A 19,172-nucleotide genomic window follows, 5' to 3' on the forward strand; every position below is an offset into this window, starting at 1 on the left:
CAAATAAATAAATAAATATTTTAAAAAGATAGTAAAGGAATATTATGCACACTTATGTGCCCACAAATTTAATAACCTAGATGAAATGGACCAACTTCCTAAAAAACATAATCTTCCAAAACTTACACAAGGAGAAACAGACAATCTGAATAGGACTATATCTGTTAAATATACTGAATCAGTAATTAATAACCTTCCAATACAGAAAATACAAGGGTCAGATGGGTTCACTGGTGAATTCTCCCAAACATTTAAATAAGAGATTATACCATTTCTATACAATATCTTTAAGAGGACAGAAGCAGAAGGAATACTTCCTAAGTCATTCTATGAGGCCAACATTTTCCTAATACCAAAACCAGACAAAGACTTTACAAGACAAGAAAACTACAGACTATTATCTCTCATGAACATAGACTCAAAAATTGTCAACAAAATATTAGCAAATCAAATTCAACAATATATAAAAGAATTATACACCATGGCCAAATAGGATTTAACGTAGGTATGCAAGGCTGGTTGAACTTTCAAAGATTGACTAATGTAATCCAGAATATCAACAGGCTAAAGAAGAAAATCATATGATCATATCAATAGATGCAGAAAAAGCATTTGACAAAATCTAACGCCTCTTCAAGATAAAAACTCTCAGTAAACTAGGAATTGAGGGAAACTTCCTGGACTTGATTAAGAATATCTACAAAAAACTATAGCTATCATCATACTTAGTGGTAAGAAACTTGAAGTTTTCCCACAAGGTCAGAAACAAGGGAAGGATGTCCCTTCTCACCACTGCTTTTCAACATCATACATTATACTGTAAGTCCTGGCTATGCAACAAGACAAGAAAAAGAAATAAAAGAAATACAAATTGGGAAGGAAGGAATACAAATTGAGAAGGAATAAATACAACTGTCTTTGTTTGCAAAAGATATGATTGTCTATGTAGAAAGTCCAAAAGAAGTGACCAAAAATACTCCTGGAACTAATAAGCAATTATAGCAAAATTGCAGGATACAAGGTTAATATATAAAAGTTAATCTATATACCAGCAACAAATAAGTGCAATTTGAAATTTAAGCACAACACTATCTATATTGGCATCCAAAAAATGAAAAACTTAGGTATAAATCTGACAAAATATATACAAGTTCTGTATAAGGAAAACTACAATCTATGATGAACTAAATCAAAAAAGAACTAAATAAATGGAGAGATAGTTCATGTTAATGGATAGGAAGATTCACTATCATCAGGATGTCAGTTCTTCCCAATTTGATCTATGGATTCAATGCAATCCCAATCAAAGTCCCAGAAAGTTATTCTGTGGATATCAAAAAACTGATTCTAAAGTTTATATGGAGAGGCAAAAGACACAGAACAGCTAACATAATATTTAAGGAGAATAAAATTGGAGAACTGACCCTACCTGACTTCAAGACACACTATAAAGCTTCAATAATCAAGACAGTGTGGTACTGCCAAAAGAATAGACAAATAGATTGGTGGAACAGAATAGGGAGCCCAGAAATAGACCCACATTAATATAAACTAATCTTTGACAAAAAAACAAAGGTAATACAACTGAGCAAAGATAGACTTTTCAGCAAATAGCAGTGGAACAATTGGACATCTACATGCAAAAAAATGAATCTAAACACAGACATCATAACATCACAAAAATTAACTCAAAATGGATCACAGGGCTTCCCTGGTGGTGCAGTGGTTGAGAGTCCGCTTGCAGATGCAGGGGACACGGGTTCGTGCCCCGGTCCGGGAGGATCCCACATGCCGCAGAGTGGCTGGGCCCGTGAGCCATGGCCGCTGAGCCTGCGCGTCCGGAGCCTGTGCTCCGCAACGGGAGAGGCCACAACAGTGAGAGGCCTGCATACCGCAAAAAAAAAAAAAGGATCACAGAACTAAGTGTAAAATGCAAAAACTATAAAACTCCTAGAAGATAACATAAGAGAAAACCTAGATGACATTGAGTATGGCTATTTAGATAGAACACCAAAGGCATGACCCATGAAAGAAGGAATTGACAAGCTGGACTTCACTGAAACTAAAAACTCAGGCTCTGCAAAGGACAATGTGAAGAGAATGAGAAGACAAGCCATAGGACTGGGAGAAAATGTTTGCAAAAGACACATCTGATAAAAGACTTAGTCAAAATATACAAAGAACTCTTAAAACTAACAATAAGAATATAAAGGACTTGATTAAAAAGTGGCCAAAGACCTTAACATACATCTCACCAAAGAAGATATACAGATGGCACATAAGCTTTTAAGATACTGCATATCATATGTCACCAGGCATGGTGATAATGGGGCAGAAAGACTATGCATGTGTGGAGGCAAGAAGTATATGTGAAATCTCTATACTTTCCTTTTAATCTTGCTGTGAACCTAAAACTGCTCTAAAAAATGAAGTGTATTTAAAAATAAAAGATTAATATGAAAAATCATATTCTAATAAATTTTTAAAACTAGATGAAATTGATGAACTCTAAAAAGTATAAAATACCATGAATAACACAATAAGAAATACAGAATGCAAATTCTTAAAGATTAAGAAAATGAAATGATAGTCAATACCTCCTTTGCCAAAAACCCCAGGTCCCAGTTGTTTTATGGTTGAGTTCTGCCAAATGTTTAAGTCAAAATCAACTGTATCATATATAAGTTGATACAGAAGAGCAAAGGAAAGGTGTCAAATAATCTTGATTATAAAAATAGACGACAGGGGGCTTCCCTGGTGGCGCAGTGGTTTAGAGTCCGCCTGCCAGTGCAGGGGACATGGGTTCGTGCCCCGGTCCGGGAAGATCCCACATGCCGCGGAGCGGCTGGGCCCGTGAGCCATGGCTGCTGAGCCTGTGCGTCCGGAGCCTGTGCTCCGCAACGGGACAGGCCACAACAGTGAGAGGCCCACGTACCGCAAAAAAAAAAAAAAAAAAAAAAATAGACGACAAAAGAAAATTACCGTCTATTTCATTTATGAACATAGATGCAAAGATCCAAAATAAAGCATTAGCTATTCAAATCCAAAGGTATATTAAAAACTAATACATTATGATCAAGTAGGATTTCCAATTATTGCAAGAATTGTTCAATATAAAAGAAATCTGTCAATGTTGTTCACTGTATTAATAGATAAAAGGAGAAAATTATTTTTTTCAACTGATGCAGAAAAAGAATTTGATAAAGATCAACACCTATTAATGAAAAAAACTCTTTGGAAATTAAGAATAGAAGAGATCCTCCTTAATTCTGTAAAGGTTTTTCAGAAAAAGCTTACAGCATATTTTACATTTAATAGACAAACTTTAAACTCATTCCCCTTAAGACAGGAAAGAAGACAATGCTGAACAACACAACTAATACACAACATATTATTGTAGATAATAAAAAGACATGAGTAGTATGAGGATTGGGAGGAAAACGTAACACTGTCATTATTGGCAGATGATATGATAATCATATTCTGGAAAAAAATAACAGAATTAATAATCTATTTGACTCAATAAGAGTCAAATAAGATTGTTATATACAAGTTCAATCTAAAAAACAACAGTATACACTAAAATCTAAAACGTAGAAAATCAACAGCATACACTAAAAAATACAGCAATAACCAACTAGAAAACATAATTAAAATAAGATACTATTATGATAGCAATGGAATCTATAAAATATCTATGAATTACTTAAACAGGGCCTCACTGGAAAAAAATGTTATAACTTTAATAAAGAACCCAGAAGATGACCAGAGTAAATGGAGAGATCCTCCACACACTTGGATGTAATGGTTTAATAATATGTAGATGTTAATTAGCCCTAAATTTATCTATAAATTCAATACAGTCCAAATAAAATTTCCAACTGGATTTTTAATGTACTTGATAAACTCACTATAAAATTCATACAGATGAATAAACATTCATGAATAGGTAAGTCAGGTATAAAAAAGGCAAGTAAATGGGAGAACCTCATATGTCAGATACGAAGGCATACTATAACACCACAGCAATAAAAGGAGTGTGATATTGTTTTAAGATCAGACAAATGAGACAGAACAGAGAGCTCAGAGACATATATACCTTAAATCAAAGGATAAAAGATGATGGTTTAATAGATGGTTTTGAGAAAACTAGATCTATATGTGGAGAAAAATAAAATTTGATGCCTACCTTGCATCACAGTCAAAGATGGAATCCTGATAGATTAAAGATCTAAGTAGGGACTTCCCTGGTGGTGTAGTGGTTAAGAACCCGCCTGCCAATGCAGGGAACACAGGTTTGAGACCTGGTCTGGGAAGATCCCACATGCCGCGGAGCAACTAAGCCTGTGCGCCACAACTACTGAGCCTGCGCTCTAGAGCCCGTGAGCCATAACTACTGAAGCCGCGTGCCACAACTACTGAAGCCCACACACCTACAGCCCATGCTCCGCAACAAGAGAAGCCACCACAATGAGAAGCCCGCATGCTGCAATGAAGAGTAGCCCCCGCTCACTGCTACTAGAGAAAGCCCACGTACAGCAACGAGGACCCAAGGCGGCCAAAAATAAATAAATAAAATAATAAAAATAAATTTTTAAAATGATCTAAATGTAAAACTAATATTATAAAGTTAATTGAAGAAAATGTGACTTGAGGCAAGAACTATTTAAACAAAACTTCAAAGGCACAAAACTACAAAGCATTTGGAGAGTTGAACAACACAATCAACTAATTAAACCTACTTATAGAGCACTCCACTCAATGACAGCAGAATACACACTCTTTTCAAGTGTATATGGGATCAAGACAGATCAAACACTAGACCATAAAACAAGTCCAAATAAATTTAAAAGGATTCAAATCATGCAAAGCACGTTTTCTAATCACAATGAAATTAAATTAGAAATAAAAAACAAAGACATCTGGAAAAATCCCCAAATATTTAGAAAATAAAAAACATACTGTTAGATAACCAAGGGTCCCAGCTATTCAACTTCTAAATATTTACCCAAGATAATGAAAGTATATGTCTATACAAAGACTTGTACACAAATATCCATAGCAGCTTTATTTTAATAGTCCCAAACTAGAAACAACCCAAATATATATCAACAGGTGACTAAATAAACATACCGTGGTATCTCTGTACATCAGGATACTATTTAGAAATAAAAAATGATGAACTACTGATATGGGCAACAACATGTTTGAAACTCAAAATAATTAGGCTTAATGGAAGAAGTCAGACAAAAAAGAGTATATACTGTGTGATTCTGTTTAATTCTAAAATTCTAGAATATGCAAACTCATTTATAGTGATAGAATATGCAAACTCATCTATAGTGATAGAAAGTTGATTGGTGGTTATCTGGAAATAGGAGCAAGAGAAAGAGATTACAAATGGGCACAAGGGAAGTTTGGGGGATTTGGGATATGTTCATTATCTTGATTGTGGTGATGTTTCCATGGGTGTGTTCATATGTCAAAACATCAAATTGTACATTAAATATGTGGAGTTTATGAAATGTCCATTATACCTCAAACTGTTGAAAATACATGTTCACAAAATAACAATGTACAATAACTTATAAACAAAATAACATATGGAAGAAACACATAAACAAAAATACACACATTAAATACATTAGAATGACTGATTTCCTAAAGTGGAGGAAAGGAGAATGTCAATGAAGAACAGGAAAAAAATACAGTGTATAAATAAACAAATAAATTTAACAATCACAAGAATGGGACCTTACATACTGGGGAAGAGAGTGAGGGGAAAAAGAATGAAATTTACTCAGCTAAAATGATACCCCTTTTAGGGATACACAGAGACAGTAAATTCTCTAAGTCTCAAAAAACTGAATAGCAACAAGTAGAAGCTTCCAACTTTCTGTCACATGAATGAGGAAACACTTAGAAGGACTCTTTCCTGGTATCCCTGGAACAACTCAAAACTCCACCTTCTCATTCATTTAACAGCTATTTACTGAGTACCTACTATGTGCCAGGTCCTACTCATAAGGCCAGTAGTTTATTCCAATAGCCACTCATCATCTCCCTGGTCCTACCTGCTGGGACTTCCACCTTGACTGCTGCTGTAGAAGAACCACTGGTTATTCCCCAAGGGCCTAAACAGGAGTCGTCTTTCCCTCCTTCTTCAACATACTCCACAGTACCGGTGCTCCTCTGCTTCGTAACTTGTGCCTGAAGCACTCGTGCCTGAAGCTGTTTGAAGGCTTCATGAAATGCCATTTCCATTCGAATATCATTGTTTTGAACTTCATAGTACAAGCCTGAAGAAAAAAAGATGTTGAAATAAATGTGACTAATTTCCCACCATCATATACTGAAGAATGACAACATTTCACTTAAATTTCCCACACTTTTACTAAAGTTTAAAAACTACACAATGAGCCATTTAAGAGTGGAAAGAGAAAGGGAAAATCTTCTAATGAAAGAAAACACATTCATATCACAGGAAAATATCAAACCAAGTAAAGTCCAGGCTACAACATTAGTTGGCTCCAAGCAAGTAGCATCTTCAAAGAAAATTTCTGCCTGTTCATAGTTCTCCATCAGGACAGCCAGGACACCACACAGCAACAAGCTGAGAAGAGACCACCAACATGATTAACAACATGGTCCCATGTCACAGTCATGGAACGAAGACAATTTCATATAGAAGCTTATCTGCTCCTACTCATTCCTTATCTCCCTTCCAACCATACCTGTGGATATGATTCTGGTTCAGGGAAAGGGCTTTCCGAAAACACTCTTGTGCTTTGATATTGTCTTCAGTTAGGAGGCAGAAGGCACCGTAGTCCAGCCAGTGCTCCAGGTTCTGGGGCTCACGAACCAACCTCTATCACATGAAACATCAGGAGGACCAAGGTTATTGTGACGCTATGTCATATTCTTTATGCACACAACATCACACAGTAAGCACTCCATAAATACTATAAGCTCTATGAAAGTAGAAACTATGACTAAGAAGTCATAGAACAGTCCGAATGCCTAGAACAGTCACTCCTCTGGCTTATAGTATGTGGTCAATAAATATTTGATGAAATAATGTAAAAAATGAATCCTCAACTCATTGCTTCCTAGTGTCAGTGTTCTGGTCATCATACGCTCATCCAATTACTTGGGAACCAAAAGGTTCATTTTATATTTCATTTTAAAGATTTACATATAATCATTTCTGTCACAGTCTTGAGAATGCAAACATAAGCTTATCCACAAATATATAATAATAAAAGCAACTCATAATGAGTTAAAACTATAAAACATTGCTGAAAGAAATTAAAGAAGACATAAACAAATGGAAATACATTCCATGTTCACAGATTGCAAGACTTAATATTGTTAAGATATCATACAGTCCAAAGCAATTTACAGATTCAATGCAATATCTATCAAAATTCCAATGCTGTGTTTTGCAGAAATATAAAAGCCCATTCTAAAGTTCATATGGAATCTTAAGGGACCCTGAATATCCAAAGCAATCTTAAAAAAGAGCAAAACTGGAAGACCCACACTTCCTGATTTCAAAACTTATAAAGCTATAGTAATCAGCCTGATGCTGGTATAAAGACAGACATAGAGACCAAGGGAATAGAACAGAGAGCCCAGAAATAAATCGTAGCATATATGGTCAAATCACTTTTGACAAAGGTGACAAGACCATTCAATAGGGAAAGGACAGTCTTTTAAGCAAACTGTGCTAAGAAAACTGGATATCCACATGCAAAGATTGAAGTTGGACCCTTACCTAATACCATATACCAAAAATAACTCAAATGAATCAAAAACCTAAATGTAAGACCTAAAACTATAAAACTCTGAGAAGAAAACAGGGCAATAGCTTCACAACATTGGATTTGATTTTTCCTCCAGCTGGCTATGTTCCCATTAAGTACACATTTTCCCCTCTCCCCACACCAAAACCTTTGCACCAGAGGAGGGGTGTCCTGAAGCAACTGGGGCCCATGTGCATACAGAGGTCCAATGCACTGCCTGTGTAGGCATCAGTGGCTCTTCTCAGATGCAACCCAGGGTCGAGTCTTTTCCCTGGTTGTGGTCCCCAGATCCAATGCTGCTGTGGCATGGTCTAAGTGGGGCTGGAACATTGGCTTGGCCTGGGCCCAGGTGCATGGTGAGGCAGCCATGGGAAACCTGGCAGCCAGTAGGGCAGACCTATCTCTGCCTTGCCTCAAGGGCAAGCCAGGATGCTTGCACCCCTCAGGAGCGGAGTCCAGGCTTCTCCAGCCTTTTTATCCGTCTCAGCAGTCCTTCAACCAGCCAAGGTGGCTTGTCTCCTCTGCATAGGAACCCAGGACTGGGATACCCAGTCTGTGGCTTGACCTACTTACTCCCCAGTGTGGGTATACACCAGTGCAATCTTCCCTTTCCTCTGAGTCCCCTCCGAGGGGCACAGATCCTAACCAGATCTCCCCTTCTACTTTTCTTCCCCTTCTACTCAATTGTGTGTGTATCTTTCTCAGAGCCTTGGTTGTACAGGAGTCCTTCTGCCAGTTTCCAGTTAGTTTTCACTGAGAATTGTTCTACATGTAGATGTATTTTTAATGTGTTCGTGGTGGGGAGGTGAGTTCCATGCCCTCTTACTTTGTCATCTTGATCTCTGCCTCTCGAGGTTCATTTTCTGCATATGGATAACCAACTGTTCTAACACAATTTTTTTAAAAGACTATCCTTTCTGCATTGAATTTGTAAGCAACTTTGTTGAAAATATAATGGCCTTATTTGTGTGCACCTATATTTGGACTCTGTTTTATTGATCTATGTGTCTATCCTTTCACCAATAAGGTTGGATTTTAAACAATCAGAAACTACTATTTATTATACCCATATTGTACAAATAGCAGTAATGACAACCACCAGAAAGATGTTTAATTACCTCTTCATAGTACACTGTTGCCATTTCATAGTTCTCATTGACTTCTGCTTCAAATGCAAAGAGTCGAAGCTGTTCACTGCTGGTATAAATGGTTGAAGGAGTGCCTTGGACATCATCTGGCATGGCCTTGTCATCATCAAGATGTTAGGCAGACAAAATGAAGCAATTACAAGTAGAGAAGTTTTATAAGAATAAACCAAATGTGAGACTCTAGTCAAGATGTCAAAAATGATATTGAGGTTTCATACAGTCTTGCCAATACACTAAAAGAGTGAGAGTGAACCAAAGGATGAATATCAAGGGTGAAATAGAATCTCAGGTATCTGAGTACCAACAGTCTAAGCTCATGGAAGTGAGTAAAAAATTATTCAGGGCACAACTGCTCTCTTCAACCCTTAGGGCAGCCAGAATCCCTAAGTCACTTCTAACCTCAAACAGCTTCTTTCACTTTCTCTAGTGTACAGACAAATATTATCATTTTTTAGGTGTCATGACATGAAAAGGGTTGGCAAGAACTAGCTAGAGTCTTTAAACATCAAGAAAACACGAGCCCAGGGTAAATCTTTGGCAGCTACATCTACGTTTTCAGTGGGATATAGAGACAGATAGATTCTACAAAGGAGACATTTTAGAAATAGCCAGAAAGGTAGAAGGAAAAATAATATATCCTATATACCCAGATAGGAAAGCAAGTCTGGTAATAACAAGTAATCTCTTGGGCCAGACGCTATGGCCAGGGAAGACCCCCCCCACCCCACCAAATTCTTTAACTACAAATAAAAATAATACCACTGACTTGAACAAGTAGAGTTACTAAGGAATGTGAAGAGTAAAGCTAAATTTGAGATGGGCCAAAGTAAGCTTTTGATCATTGATTAATGCCTCTGTTTTTTGTTCTTTTTAATTTTGGTGACTTTGACCTCCAAATCCCTACAGCAATACACTGCCATGCCCAAACCAGAAATATTATACCTCTAATATCCACTCCCCAAACCCACATTACAAGCCTTCTCCCTTCTTGTCATTTAGTCCCCTTAAAACTCCTCTCTGACTTCCAATATGCTGATCATTTCCCAAATGGATAAGCCTGGACCTCATGATTTCTACTCATACTACTCTCTCACCAGCACACTCAAGTTCTGGGCATCCTTGTCCTTTTCCTGCACTTGCCTGGAAAACTCCCAAATTAAAACAATCCTACAATCGGATTTCTTCATTCTTAGACAGGAGCTGCTAACTGATCCTGAAGAAAACCGCATGCAGCTTTAGCTGAAGGCCTTTAATGCTCTCAGCAATCTATGTATTTGTCCTTGTTCAGCAACATTTTTCATAATGCTGTGCAGTATCTAAATTTTCTTCAAGCTTTTCATTCAACTCTTACCCCTTCACTTTCAGTAAAGGCGTTACTTCACAGAAGAAATAGAAATCATTAGGCAAAAAACCCCTCAGCTTTTGAATCCTACACCTGAATTGTTTCTTTTCAACTTCTCCCAGTCTGCTGACTCTTCCTAAACCTGTGGATGTTCTAAAGACTTTTCCATCTTAAAAAGAAAGTCTCGGGCTTCCCTGGTTGCGCATTGGTTAAGAGTCCGCCTGCCGATGCAGGGGACACAGGTTCGTGCCCCGGTCTGGGAAGATCCCACATGCCGCGGAGCGGCTGGGCCCGTGAGCCATGGCCGCTGAGCCTGCGCGTCTGGAGCCTGTGCTCCGCAACGGGAGAGGCCACAACAGTGAGAGGTCCGCGTATGGCAAAAAAAAAAAAAGAAAATCTCTAATTTCTAGCTACTGCTTTCCTACTTCTTCCCTTCATCTTCCAACTTCCTGAATTAATATTCCACCTGCTTCCTAATCACTCATTTACTCTTCAATTCATTATCATTTGAATCCACATCATTAGCCCAATGAAACTGCTCTGTAAAGGTAACAACAACCTCCTTATTGCCAAATCCAATAAAAACCTTTCAGATTTTTTTCTTTTTTCCCCAGGTTTATCAAGATATAACTGACATATATCACTGTATACGCATATATTGACTTAACATATATTGTGAAATTACTACTGCAGAAAGTTTAGTTAGCGTTCATCATCTCATATAGATACAATAAAAAGAGAAAGCAAAAAAAGAAAAAAAAATTTGTCCTTGTAATGAGAACTCAGGATTTACTCTCAACAGTTTTCATATATACCACACAGCAGTGTTAACTATAGTCCTCATACTGTACATTACCTCCCTAGTACTTATTTATCTTGTAATTGGAAATTTGTACCTTTTGACCTCCTTTCTCCAATCTCCCCTCCCCCTACCCCAGATCTTGTTTTTCTTGAACTCCTCAGAGTATTTGACAATGGTGACCATTTTTTCTTCTTAAAATTTTCTTCCCTTAGATCCTGAAATACCACTGTCTTCTGGGTCTTTTGCCTTTTCAACAATTTACTTGCCTCCTTTATTAATTCTTTTACTCATCCATCCCTTAAATGTTGGTGTTTCCTAGGGTTTTGCCACCAGCTTGCTTTTCTCTCTACTCGTGCTTTTCTTGGCAGCTTCATCTATGACCACAGTTTGACTAGCATCTATATACTCAAGGCTCCCAAATCTAATCTCTAGCCCAGATCTCTCTCTTGAGCAAAACCCCACAAGAGTCAATGTTTAAAACTGAATTCAACATCACTTGCCTTCCACCAAATTTGCTTATGTTGTATTTCTTGTCCTAGTCAATGGTATTGCCAACTACCCAGTCACTGAAACTTAAACTTAAGAATCTTTGCTCTCTTTTCCTCCTTAGTATGTAATAACCAGTTAACATCACCAGTTCACCACCTCTAACCTCTAACTGGTTAACATCACCAGTTCACCACCTCTAACTGCTATCAGAATGCTTTTTGTAAAATGTAAATCTAATCATATTATTTCCCAGTATAAAATAATTAAATTTACTGCATCTAACTGCTAATAAGGGAAAAAGCCAAAACTTCTTTGTGTGGCATATAAGGCCTCCATCCATGCTCCTAGCTCCCCCACCAGGAACTGATCCCTGGCTTCATCGCCTGTTTCTCTGTCACTCAACCACTTCAACCTCTGCTCCTGAACTATATGCAGTTTCTGTACATGCCATATTCTTCCAAGCTTCTAAGCCTTTATGATGTTCTCTATGACTCAAATGCTCTAAAACATCTACCTGGTGAGCTTCTTTTTAGCCTTCAAGGCCCAGGTCGAGTCACAGCTCCTCTGTAGATCTCAGGGTGAAGTTGATACTTTCTTTAGGCATCCCCTAACCTGCTCTACCACGGACACACCTTTGTCACAGCACTTACCTCACTCTACTGCAGTTATTTGTATTTTGTGCCTCTCTCCTCTACTAGACAGGGGCTCCTTGGGGACATAAGGCAACAGTAATTACCATCTCATGCTCAGTTCTCAATTGCTTTCCAAATCAAATCATCCAAATCATCTGTGCAGGATTGTTGTCTTAACCCTAGGATACCGGACACTCCTACCTCTTTCAGGAAGGCTGAACAGGTAAAAGAAAAAGTGACGGTGGCCGAGAAGAAAAAAACAGTGAAGGAAAGAACAAATAGAGTAGAGACTTTGAGGGACTTCCCTGGTGGCACAGTGCGGTTAAGAATCCGCCTGCCAATGCAGGGGACACAGATTCGATCCCTGGTCCAGGAAGATCCTACATGCCGCAGATCAACTAAGCCTGTGCACCACAACTACTGAGCCTGTGCTCTAGAGCCGGCGAGCCACAATTACTGAGCCCATGCGCCCTAGACCCTGCACGTCACGACTACTGAGCCCACGCGCCACAACTACTGAAGCGTGTGTACTCGAAGGCCCGCATGACGCAACTACTGAGCCCGTGTGCTGCAACTACTGAAGCCCACATGCCTAGAGCCCGTGCTCCACAGCAAGAGAAGCCACTGCAATGAAAAGCCCACGCACTGCAATGAAGAGTAGCCCCCACTCACTGCAACTGGAGAAAGCCCTTGCACATCAACGAAGCCCCAACAAGGCCAAAAAAAAAAAAAAAAAAATCCACCCTTTCCTTTAACAAAAAAAAGAATAGAGGCTTTGAGGATGCACAGCTGGTTACAGACTATCAGGGGGACAAAAACAATTTGATTTTGTCTTTGTTTTCAAACAAACCACAACTGCATACATAAAAAATGAGCAAATGAAGGCAAGATGTACGATGTACAAATATAAACAGACAAGTGGGAGGAGACCAGTCAGATAGAAAAGGCATATATGAAGTGTCATTGTCATTCAAGTATAATATCTGAAAACTCATAGTTTTTCTTTGTTTTGATTGTCAGTCTTGAAGAAAAAGTTGAGAACTGCACACATTCACAGAATAAATAGAATGATAATTTTTTTCCACAATTTACATAGTTGATTTTATTTTTTATCCATCAAATTTATGACAGTTATGAAATTAATATTTCTATGAAGTTGAAAAAGGATACCCCCTTATTTTCCCTAAAATTAGTCTTATAACTTAGGCAGTTGCTTATTCATCTTTGTGTTTTCAATGCCTAGCACAGAGCAGACACCCCAAAAAATGTTTGTGGAATTAAGGAAGAAAAGAAGCAAGAAAGGAAGGAATCATTGAGAGGAGACCCTGATGACCTACAGAGAAAAGGAAGGGTTTTTAGCTCTGAAGCACCTACTTGATTTAAGGCCACATGCATCTGATCCACCAAGAAAACATAGAGCTCACTAATAAATTTCTGCAGCTCCTCTTGGCTTTCAAATGCTGTTGTCTTCAAGTACTTCTCTCTCACAATCTTTACCACAGCATGCTGCAAAAGACACATATCACCATCTGATAACACAGTCTAGCACCATGCTAACAGCACAGGCCTCCCTTGAGTTTCTGATCTAAGGCTCATCAGAACTCCAGGAGGTGATTGATTTTCCCTGGTGACTGCTAGACTATTGGTTCTCTGATTTTCCCCCAATCAACATACTCCACATGGCTTTTCTTTTGTGTGTGTGTGTGTGTGTGTGCGCGCGCGCGCGCGCATTTTTTTTTTAACATCTTTATTGGGGTATAATTGCTTTACAATGGTGTTAGTTTCTGCTTTATAACAAAGTGAATCAGTTATACATATACATATGTTCTCATATCTCTTCCCTCTTGCATCTCCCTCCCTCCCACCCTCCCTATCCCACCCCTCCAGGCGGTCACAAAGCACCGAGCTGATGTCTCTGTGCTATGCGGCTGCTTCCCACTAGATTTCTACTTTATGTTTGGTAGTGTATATATGTCCATGCCTCTCTCTCGCTTTGTCACAGCTCACCCTTCCCCCTCCCCATATCCTTCAGTCCATTCTCCAGTAGGTCTGTGTCTTTATTCCTGTCTTACCCCTAGGTTCTTCATGACATTTTTTTTTCTTAAATTCCATATGTATGTGTTAACATACGGTATTTGTCTTTCTCTTTCTGACTTACTTCACTCTGTATGACAGACTCATCACCATCATCACCAATATGGTCAATGCAGGATTCATACTTTGTGAAGAGAGCCATAAAGCAAAAAAAACCTTAGCATTATGTTTATGCATTACATTTCTCATGGTGGCCACATGATTCAAGGGAGAAAAGGAGAAAGGCCTGATTTGAGAGTTTGGAGAATGGAATCCTGGTTCTAATCCTGCCACTGTGCAACCTCATAAATTATTTTACACTTGGTACTTCAGTTTCCTCATTTGTTAAATGGATATGTACTCCTGGTATTCCTATCTTACTTCAGAAGATGATTGAGAAGCCAAAGAGAAATAACAGGCGATGAAATTTAAAATGTTGTACAAATAACATTGCTATAGCCAGGACAGCATCTTCTTTTTTCTCCCCTAAGTTAACGTTATTGCCAGGCTTTGTACTAAGCACTTTCCATGCATTATCTTATTTAATTCTAATAATGACCCCATGTGATCATATTAATATCCTCCCTCATTGTTAGGCAAAGAATTGAGGCTCAGAGTGGTAAGGTCACTTGAGACACAACTGAGATGTGACTATGCCACCTGAGAATAGCCTCTTGCCTCCATGGATATCAGCTGTTTTTCCCTTTGTTACTTCCACGTGCTTTCTTCGTATCTGTTTGGTATAGTATAGGGCACATAGTAAATGTACATAGAGAGGCAGTGCAGTGTAGCAGATGAGAATGTGAGTCTGGAGCCAGACTGCCTGAATTTGACCTTTGACCTTTGACGGGGTGACCAAAGACACCCCGTCTTTGACCTTTACTAGCTCTGTGATCTTGGGCAAATTATTTAACCAACTAATGTTGCAATTCTCCATCTGTAAAATGGGGGTACCTATCTCATAGGGTTGTTGTGAGGATTAAATTAGTAAAGTATGAAGCATTTAAAAATTTGTCTGGTATACAACAAATACTCAATAAATGTTAGCCCTTATTATTTGGGAAATTATTATTAAGTAAATATTTCTCAAATCTTAGTGATTCTATGGACTAGGAAAAGGTTTGTAATGGGAGACAGAGATAATTAGTCATGGAATCAATACCAGGTACAGAGTTTCTGCCTGCTAGTGCAACACGAAATCTGGCCCCAAATCTGGCCTACTTCAAGTGAAGAATTAGTTTCTTAAAAGCTTACACTCAGGACAGATACTGAACCATTCCAAGCCTCTACAGGAGTGGAAGGATGTCTCCAGACATTCTATCCTAGAGAACATAGCTCTTTGCACCAACAGCAAGAAAGGTAGAGCACAGCTGAACATAACCAGAGAAAAAATAACTAGGTATGTAGAGAAGATGCTTCATAAAAATCCATGGAATCATTAAATAAATTAATATTTACCTTGAGTTGTTCTTTGAAAGCAAAGTATTTTCCAGAGCAATTAAGTTCATAGTTGAGCTGGCACTTCTGCTCCTCCAGGGTTTCACTATCCAGATCACTCCCCACTTTGACTGCCTGTTTTCCAAACATCCTGTGATACTCATTCAGAATGGCTCTAGAAATGTTCTTGATCTGCATGTGGTAGTCACTCACCGCCTAGAAAAATACAAAATGTCTGGTAAAGAGGCCTCAAAGAGGTCAAGGCGTGGAATGGAAGTCTGAAACTAGATTGGGCTTTACATTCAATAATACTTTAGGTATAAATTGCCCTTTTCTTCCCAGCTCAGAAACCATCAGCCAAAGATTAAACACTGTATACTCTTCACTGAATGCCACTGGTCACAAATAGAAGCAGGAAGGAAAATATGTGAAGCTACAATTTCTCACCCCTTCTGGAAAACATACTGAAGAGCCCATGCATTATTTTCACATGGGTGTACTCAACATCTTAGAGTTTCACCTTGGCTTTTGTACTTGCCTTCTGAGCTCCTCCCGTCCGACGGGTAAGAGGCGGCCTTGGAGGTATCATTTCCTTGACCCTGTATCAGAAAAAAACAAAACAAAACTTTATTATATTCAGATTTATGTTCTTTTATTTCCCACCTCTTAAGGTCTAGGCGAGGGAGATCTAAGGTCAGTTGCCCATCACACTTGAGCACTGAGCTATTCTTTCATGTAAGAACCTCGACATGAACCTCAGAACAGTGTATGGCTGTGGACTAGACAAGAAGAAAGCCACTAAGCAGCTAGCTGGAAAGTAGCTAAGTTGCACTTCTGGCTAATTTGAGCCCTGGCTTTACCCTTACACATTTTTTTAAACTGTTGTACACAAGCTGCTGGACTCAGGGGTTAGAAAGAGATGGGTGTTAACAACTTTATATGTACTCAGTAGAGTCTCTGAAAGCACAAAGTTTTGGAAATATAAATGGTACAGGCAAGTGAAAGCTTTTCTTTCCTTTCCAACAGGACAAAATGTGTACTCTTGGTCATAATTTATAAGACTGCATTAAACTACAGTAATGATATCAAACTTTATGGTGAATAAGAAAATATATTTTATCACAGTCAAACTACTTATGCCAAAACCTCTACCTTCCATTTTCATGAGCTCTTACAAGAACCTAAAAGAAATTAAGTTATAGCTCTTTCTTCTTACAGTTTCACATTCCTACTGAGGTATACTACACTGCCTTGAAGTTTACAAAAAAATTCACAAATTCAATTTTTCTTTAATAGGTCCTGTGTATGGGGGAATCCCCTGGCGGTCCAGTGCTTAAGACTTGGGGCTTTCGCTGCAGTGGCATGGGTTCAATCCCTGGTTGGGGAACTAAGACACTGCAAGCTGCATGGAACGGCCAGAAAAAAAAAAGTGAGAATAGGTCCTATGTAATTTTATACCTTGCTCATAATTCCTAATTTTAATTTTATTTATTTTAATAGATAATATATCCACATGATTCAAAACTTAAGACGTATGAAACAATATACAGTAAATTGTCTCCTTCCAACCTTGTTGTCCAGCCACCCAGTTTCCTCTCCAGAGACAACGTTATTCACTTATTCAAAATATATACTGAGTGCCTATTACCCATCAGGCACTTTTCTAGGTGCTGGGGATAGAGCATTAAACAGAGCAGACAAAAATTCTTGCCCTCATGGTGCTTACATTTTAGTCGGGGAAAATAGACAATAAATAACATAAATTGGTTAGTGATATGTGCCATAGAGAAAAATAGTGCAAGAAGGCAGATAGACTATGTTGGGGGCTGGGGGTGGTGGAGTTGGGGAGCATATTTCACCAGGGAAAGACTCAGTGAGATGACAGTACTTGAGTATGACCTGATGGAAGTGAGGAAACAAGTCATGTAGGTACCTGGGGTAAGGAAATTATAGGCAAAGCAAGCAACAAGTGTAAAAGCCTTGGTGCAAGAGTGTGTCTGGCATGTGTGAGGAATAGTGAGAGGTCAGTTTGGCTGGACCAAAAAAAATGAGGACAAAATATATGCAGAATATGTAGGCCCTTGTAGGCCACTGTAAAGCCTTTGACTTTTACTCAGAGTGTGATGGGGAGTTGCTGGTAGTTTCTGAACAGAGGAGTCACATGAATTGACTTCCATTTTAATACAATCATTATAGAACTCTATAATAAGAATAAGTTGCCCAAATGTCCATCAACTGAAGACTAGAAAAACAAAATGTGGTATATTCATAGAATAAAATACCACTCAACAATAAGGAAATGAAGTACTGATACATGCTACAGTTTGGATGAATCTTGACAGCACTATGTTAGATAAAAGAAGTCAGTCAACGAAGACCACATATGGTATGATTCCATTTATATGAAATGTCTCAGAGTTGGCAAATCCATACAGACAAAAAAGTAGATAAGTGATTGCTTAGGACTGGGGTGCAGGGTGTTGGTGGGGAAATGGCATGAGAGTGGGAGGAAATGCAGAGGGATTGAGAATGTATATGGAGACATTACTCCCCATTTTATAGAGATAAAAAGGATATAAAGGAATGCTATGAATAATTACACATCAACAAACTGGATAATCTTGATGAAATGGATAACTTCCTAGAAACACAATCAAAGCACTGTGGTACAATATAAAAATAGTTCTAAAAAATTACATATATTTACATGTGACAAGGGTGCGTGCGTGTGTGTGTGTGTGTGTGTGTGTGTGTGTGTGTATAATATAGGGACTTTACAATAACTCCAGAAGGATAAGTACCAAGGTGTTAAAAGTGGTTATCACTGGGTGAGTAGAAAGAAATTTGGGTATTTTTAGATACTTTCTTGTTGATTTTTTTTTCCTTGCCTATCTTGAAATTCTCAATTTTTTGTAATTGGCAACATACTGCTTTTATAACAAGAAAACAAAAGAAACTTATCTGAAAAAATAAAAACAGAAAACTGTCTGCTGCTTAGCCCAAGAAAAATTACATTTATGTGGACAAAATGACTTACTTTTATTTATACCTAAACTGTCTTGCAAAGCAAGTATGAGAACCATTGCTACACACCTTCTGGCTAGTTCCTCCGGCATTCGCTTTGGAACCAAGGCTTTGTCCAGCTCAATCTCCAACACAATGTATGTCCCTGCTTCTACATATTGCTGTAAAGACATTTTTCTCTAATTTATTCTTTCCAGAAAAACAGATATTTATGAAAAAATTTTAGTAACGTAAGATAATGCTCACAATATAATAAGTGAGAAAATTGTGTATATAACTATATATAGTGTGATTCTGACTTAAAACATTTTTTACATAGAAAAATAACTGGAAAGAGAAATAGTAACACTGGTTATCTCTTGCAGAAAAAGGTTTTCAATTTTAATCTTGGAAACTTCTACCCCAGCTGAAGTCTTGTTT

General features: G+C 38.1%; 1 protein-coding gene across 1 annotated transcript in view; it reads right to left on the reverse strand.

Moving 5' to 3' along the window:
- The window catches only part of CFAP70 (cilia and flagella associated protein 70), an 86,926-nt gene that overhangs the window by 23,665 nt on the left and 44,089 nt on the right, over nucleotides 1-19,172 (reverse strand). The window contains exons 12-19 of the mRNA XM_060126370.1: nucleotides 18,822-18,913; nucleotides 16,267-16,327; nucleotides 15,750-15,944; nucleotides 13,593-13,724; nucleotides 8,924-9,049; nucleotides 6,735-6,868; nucleotides 6,498-6,613; nucleotides 6,075-6,299 (exon numbers count right to left, since the gene is read on the reverse strand). Coding sequence (XP_059982353.1) covers nucleotides 6,075-6,299; nucleotides 6,498-6,613; nucleotides 6,735-6,868; nucleotides 8,924-9,049; nucleotides 13,593-13,724; nucleotides 15,750-15,944; nucleotides 16,267-16,327; nucleotides 18,822-18,913 — 1,081 coding nt within the window. The remainder of the gene's footprint in view (nucleotides 1-6,074; nucleotides 6,300-6,497; nucleotides 6,614-6,734; nucleotides 6,869-8,923; nucleotides 9,050-13,592; nucleotides 13,725-15,749; nucleotides 15,945-16,266; nucleotides 16,328-18,821; nucleotides 18,914-19,172) is intronic.

The sequence above is a fragment of the Lagenorhynchus albirostris genome, chromosome 16 (genome assembly GCF_949774975.1).
Source record: "Lagenorhynchus albirostris chromosome 16, mLagAlb1.1, whole genome shotgun sequence".
Lineage (NCBI taxonomy): Eukaryota > Metazoa > Chordata > Mammalia > Artiodactyla > Delphinidae > Lagenorhynchus > Lagenorhynchus albirostris.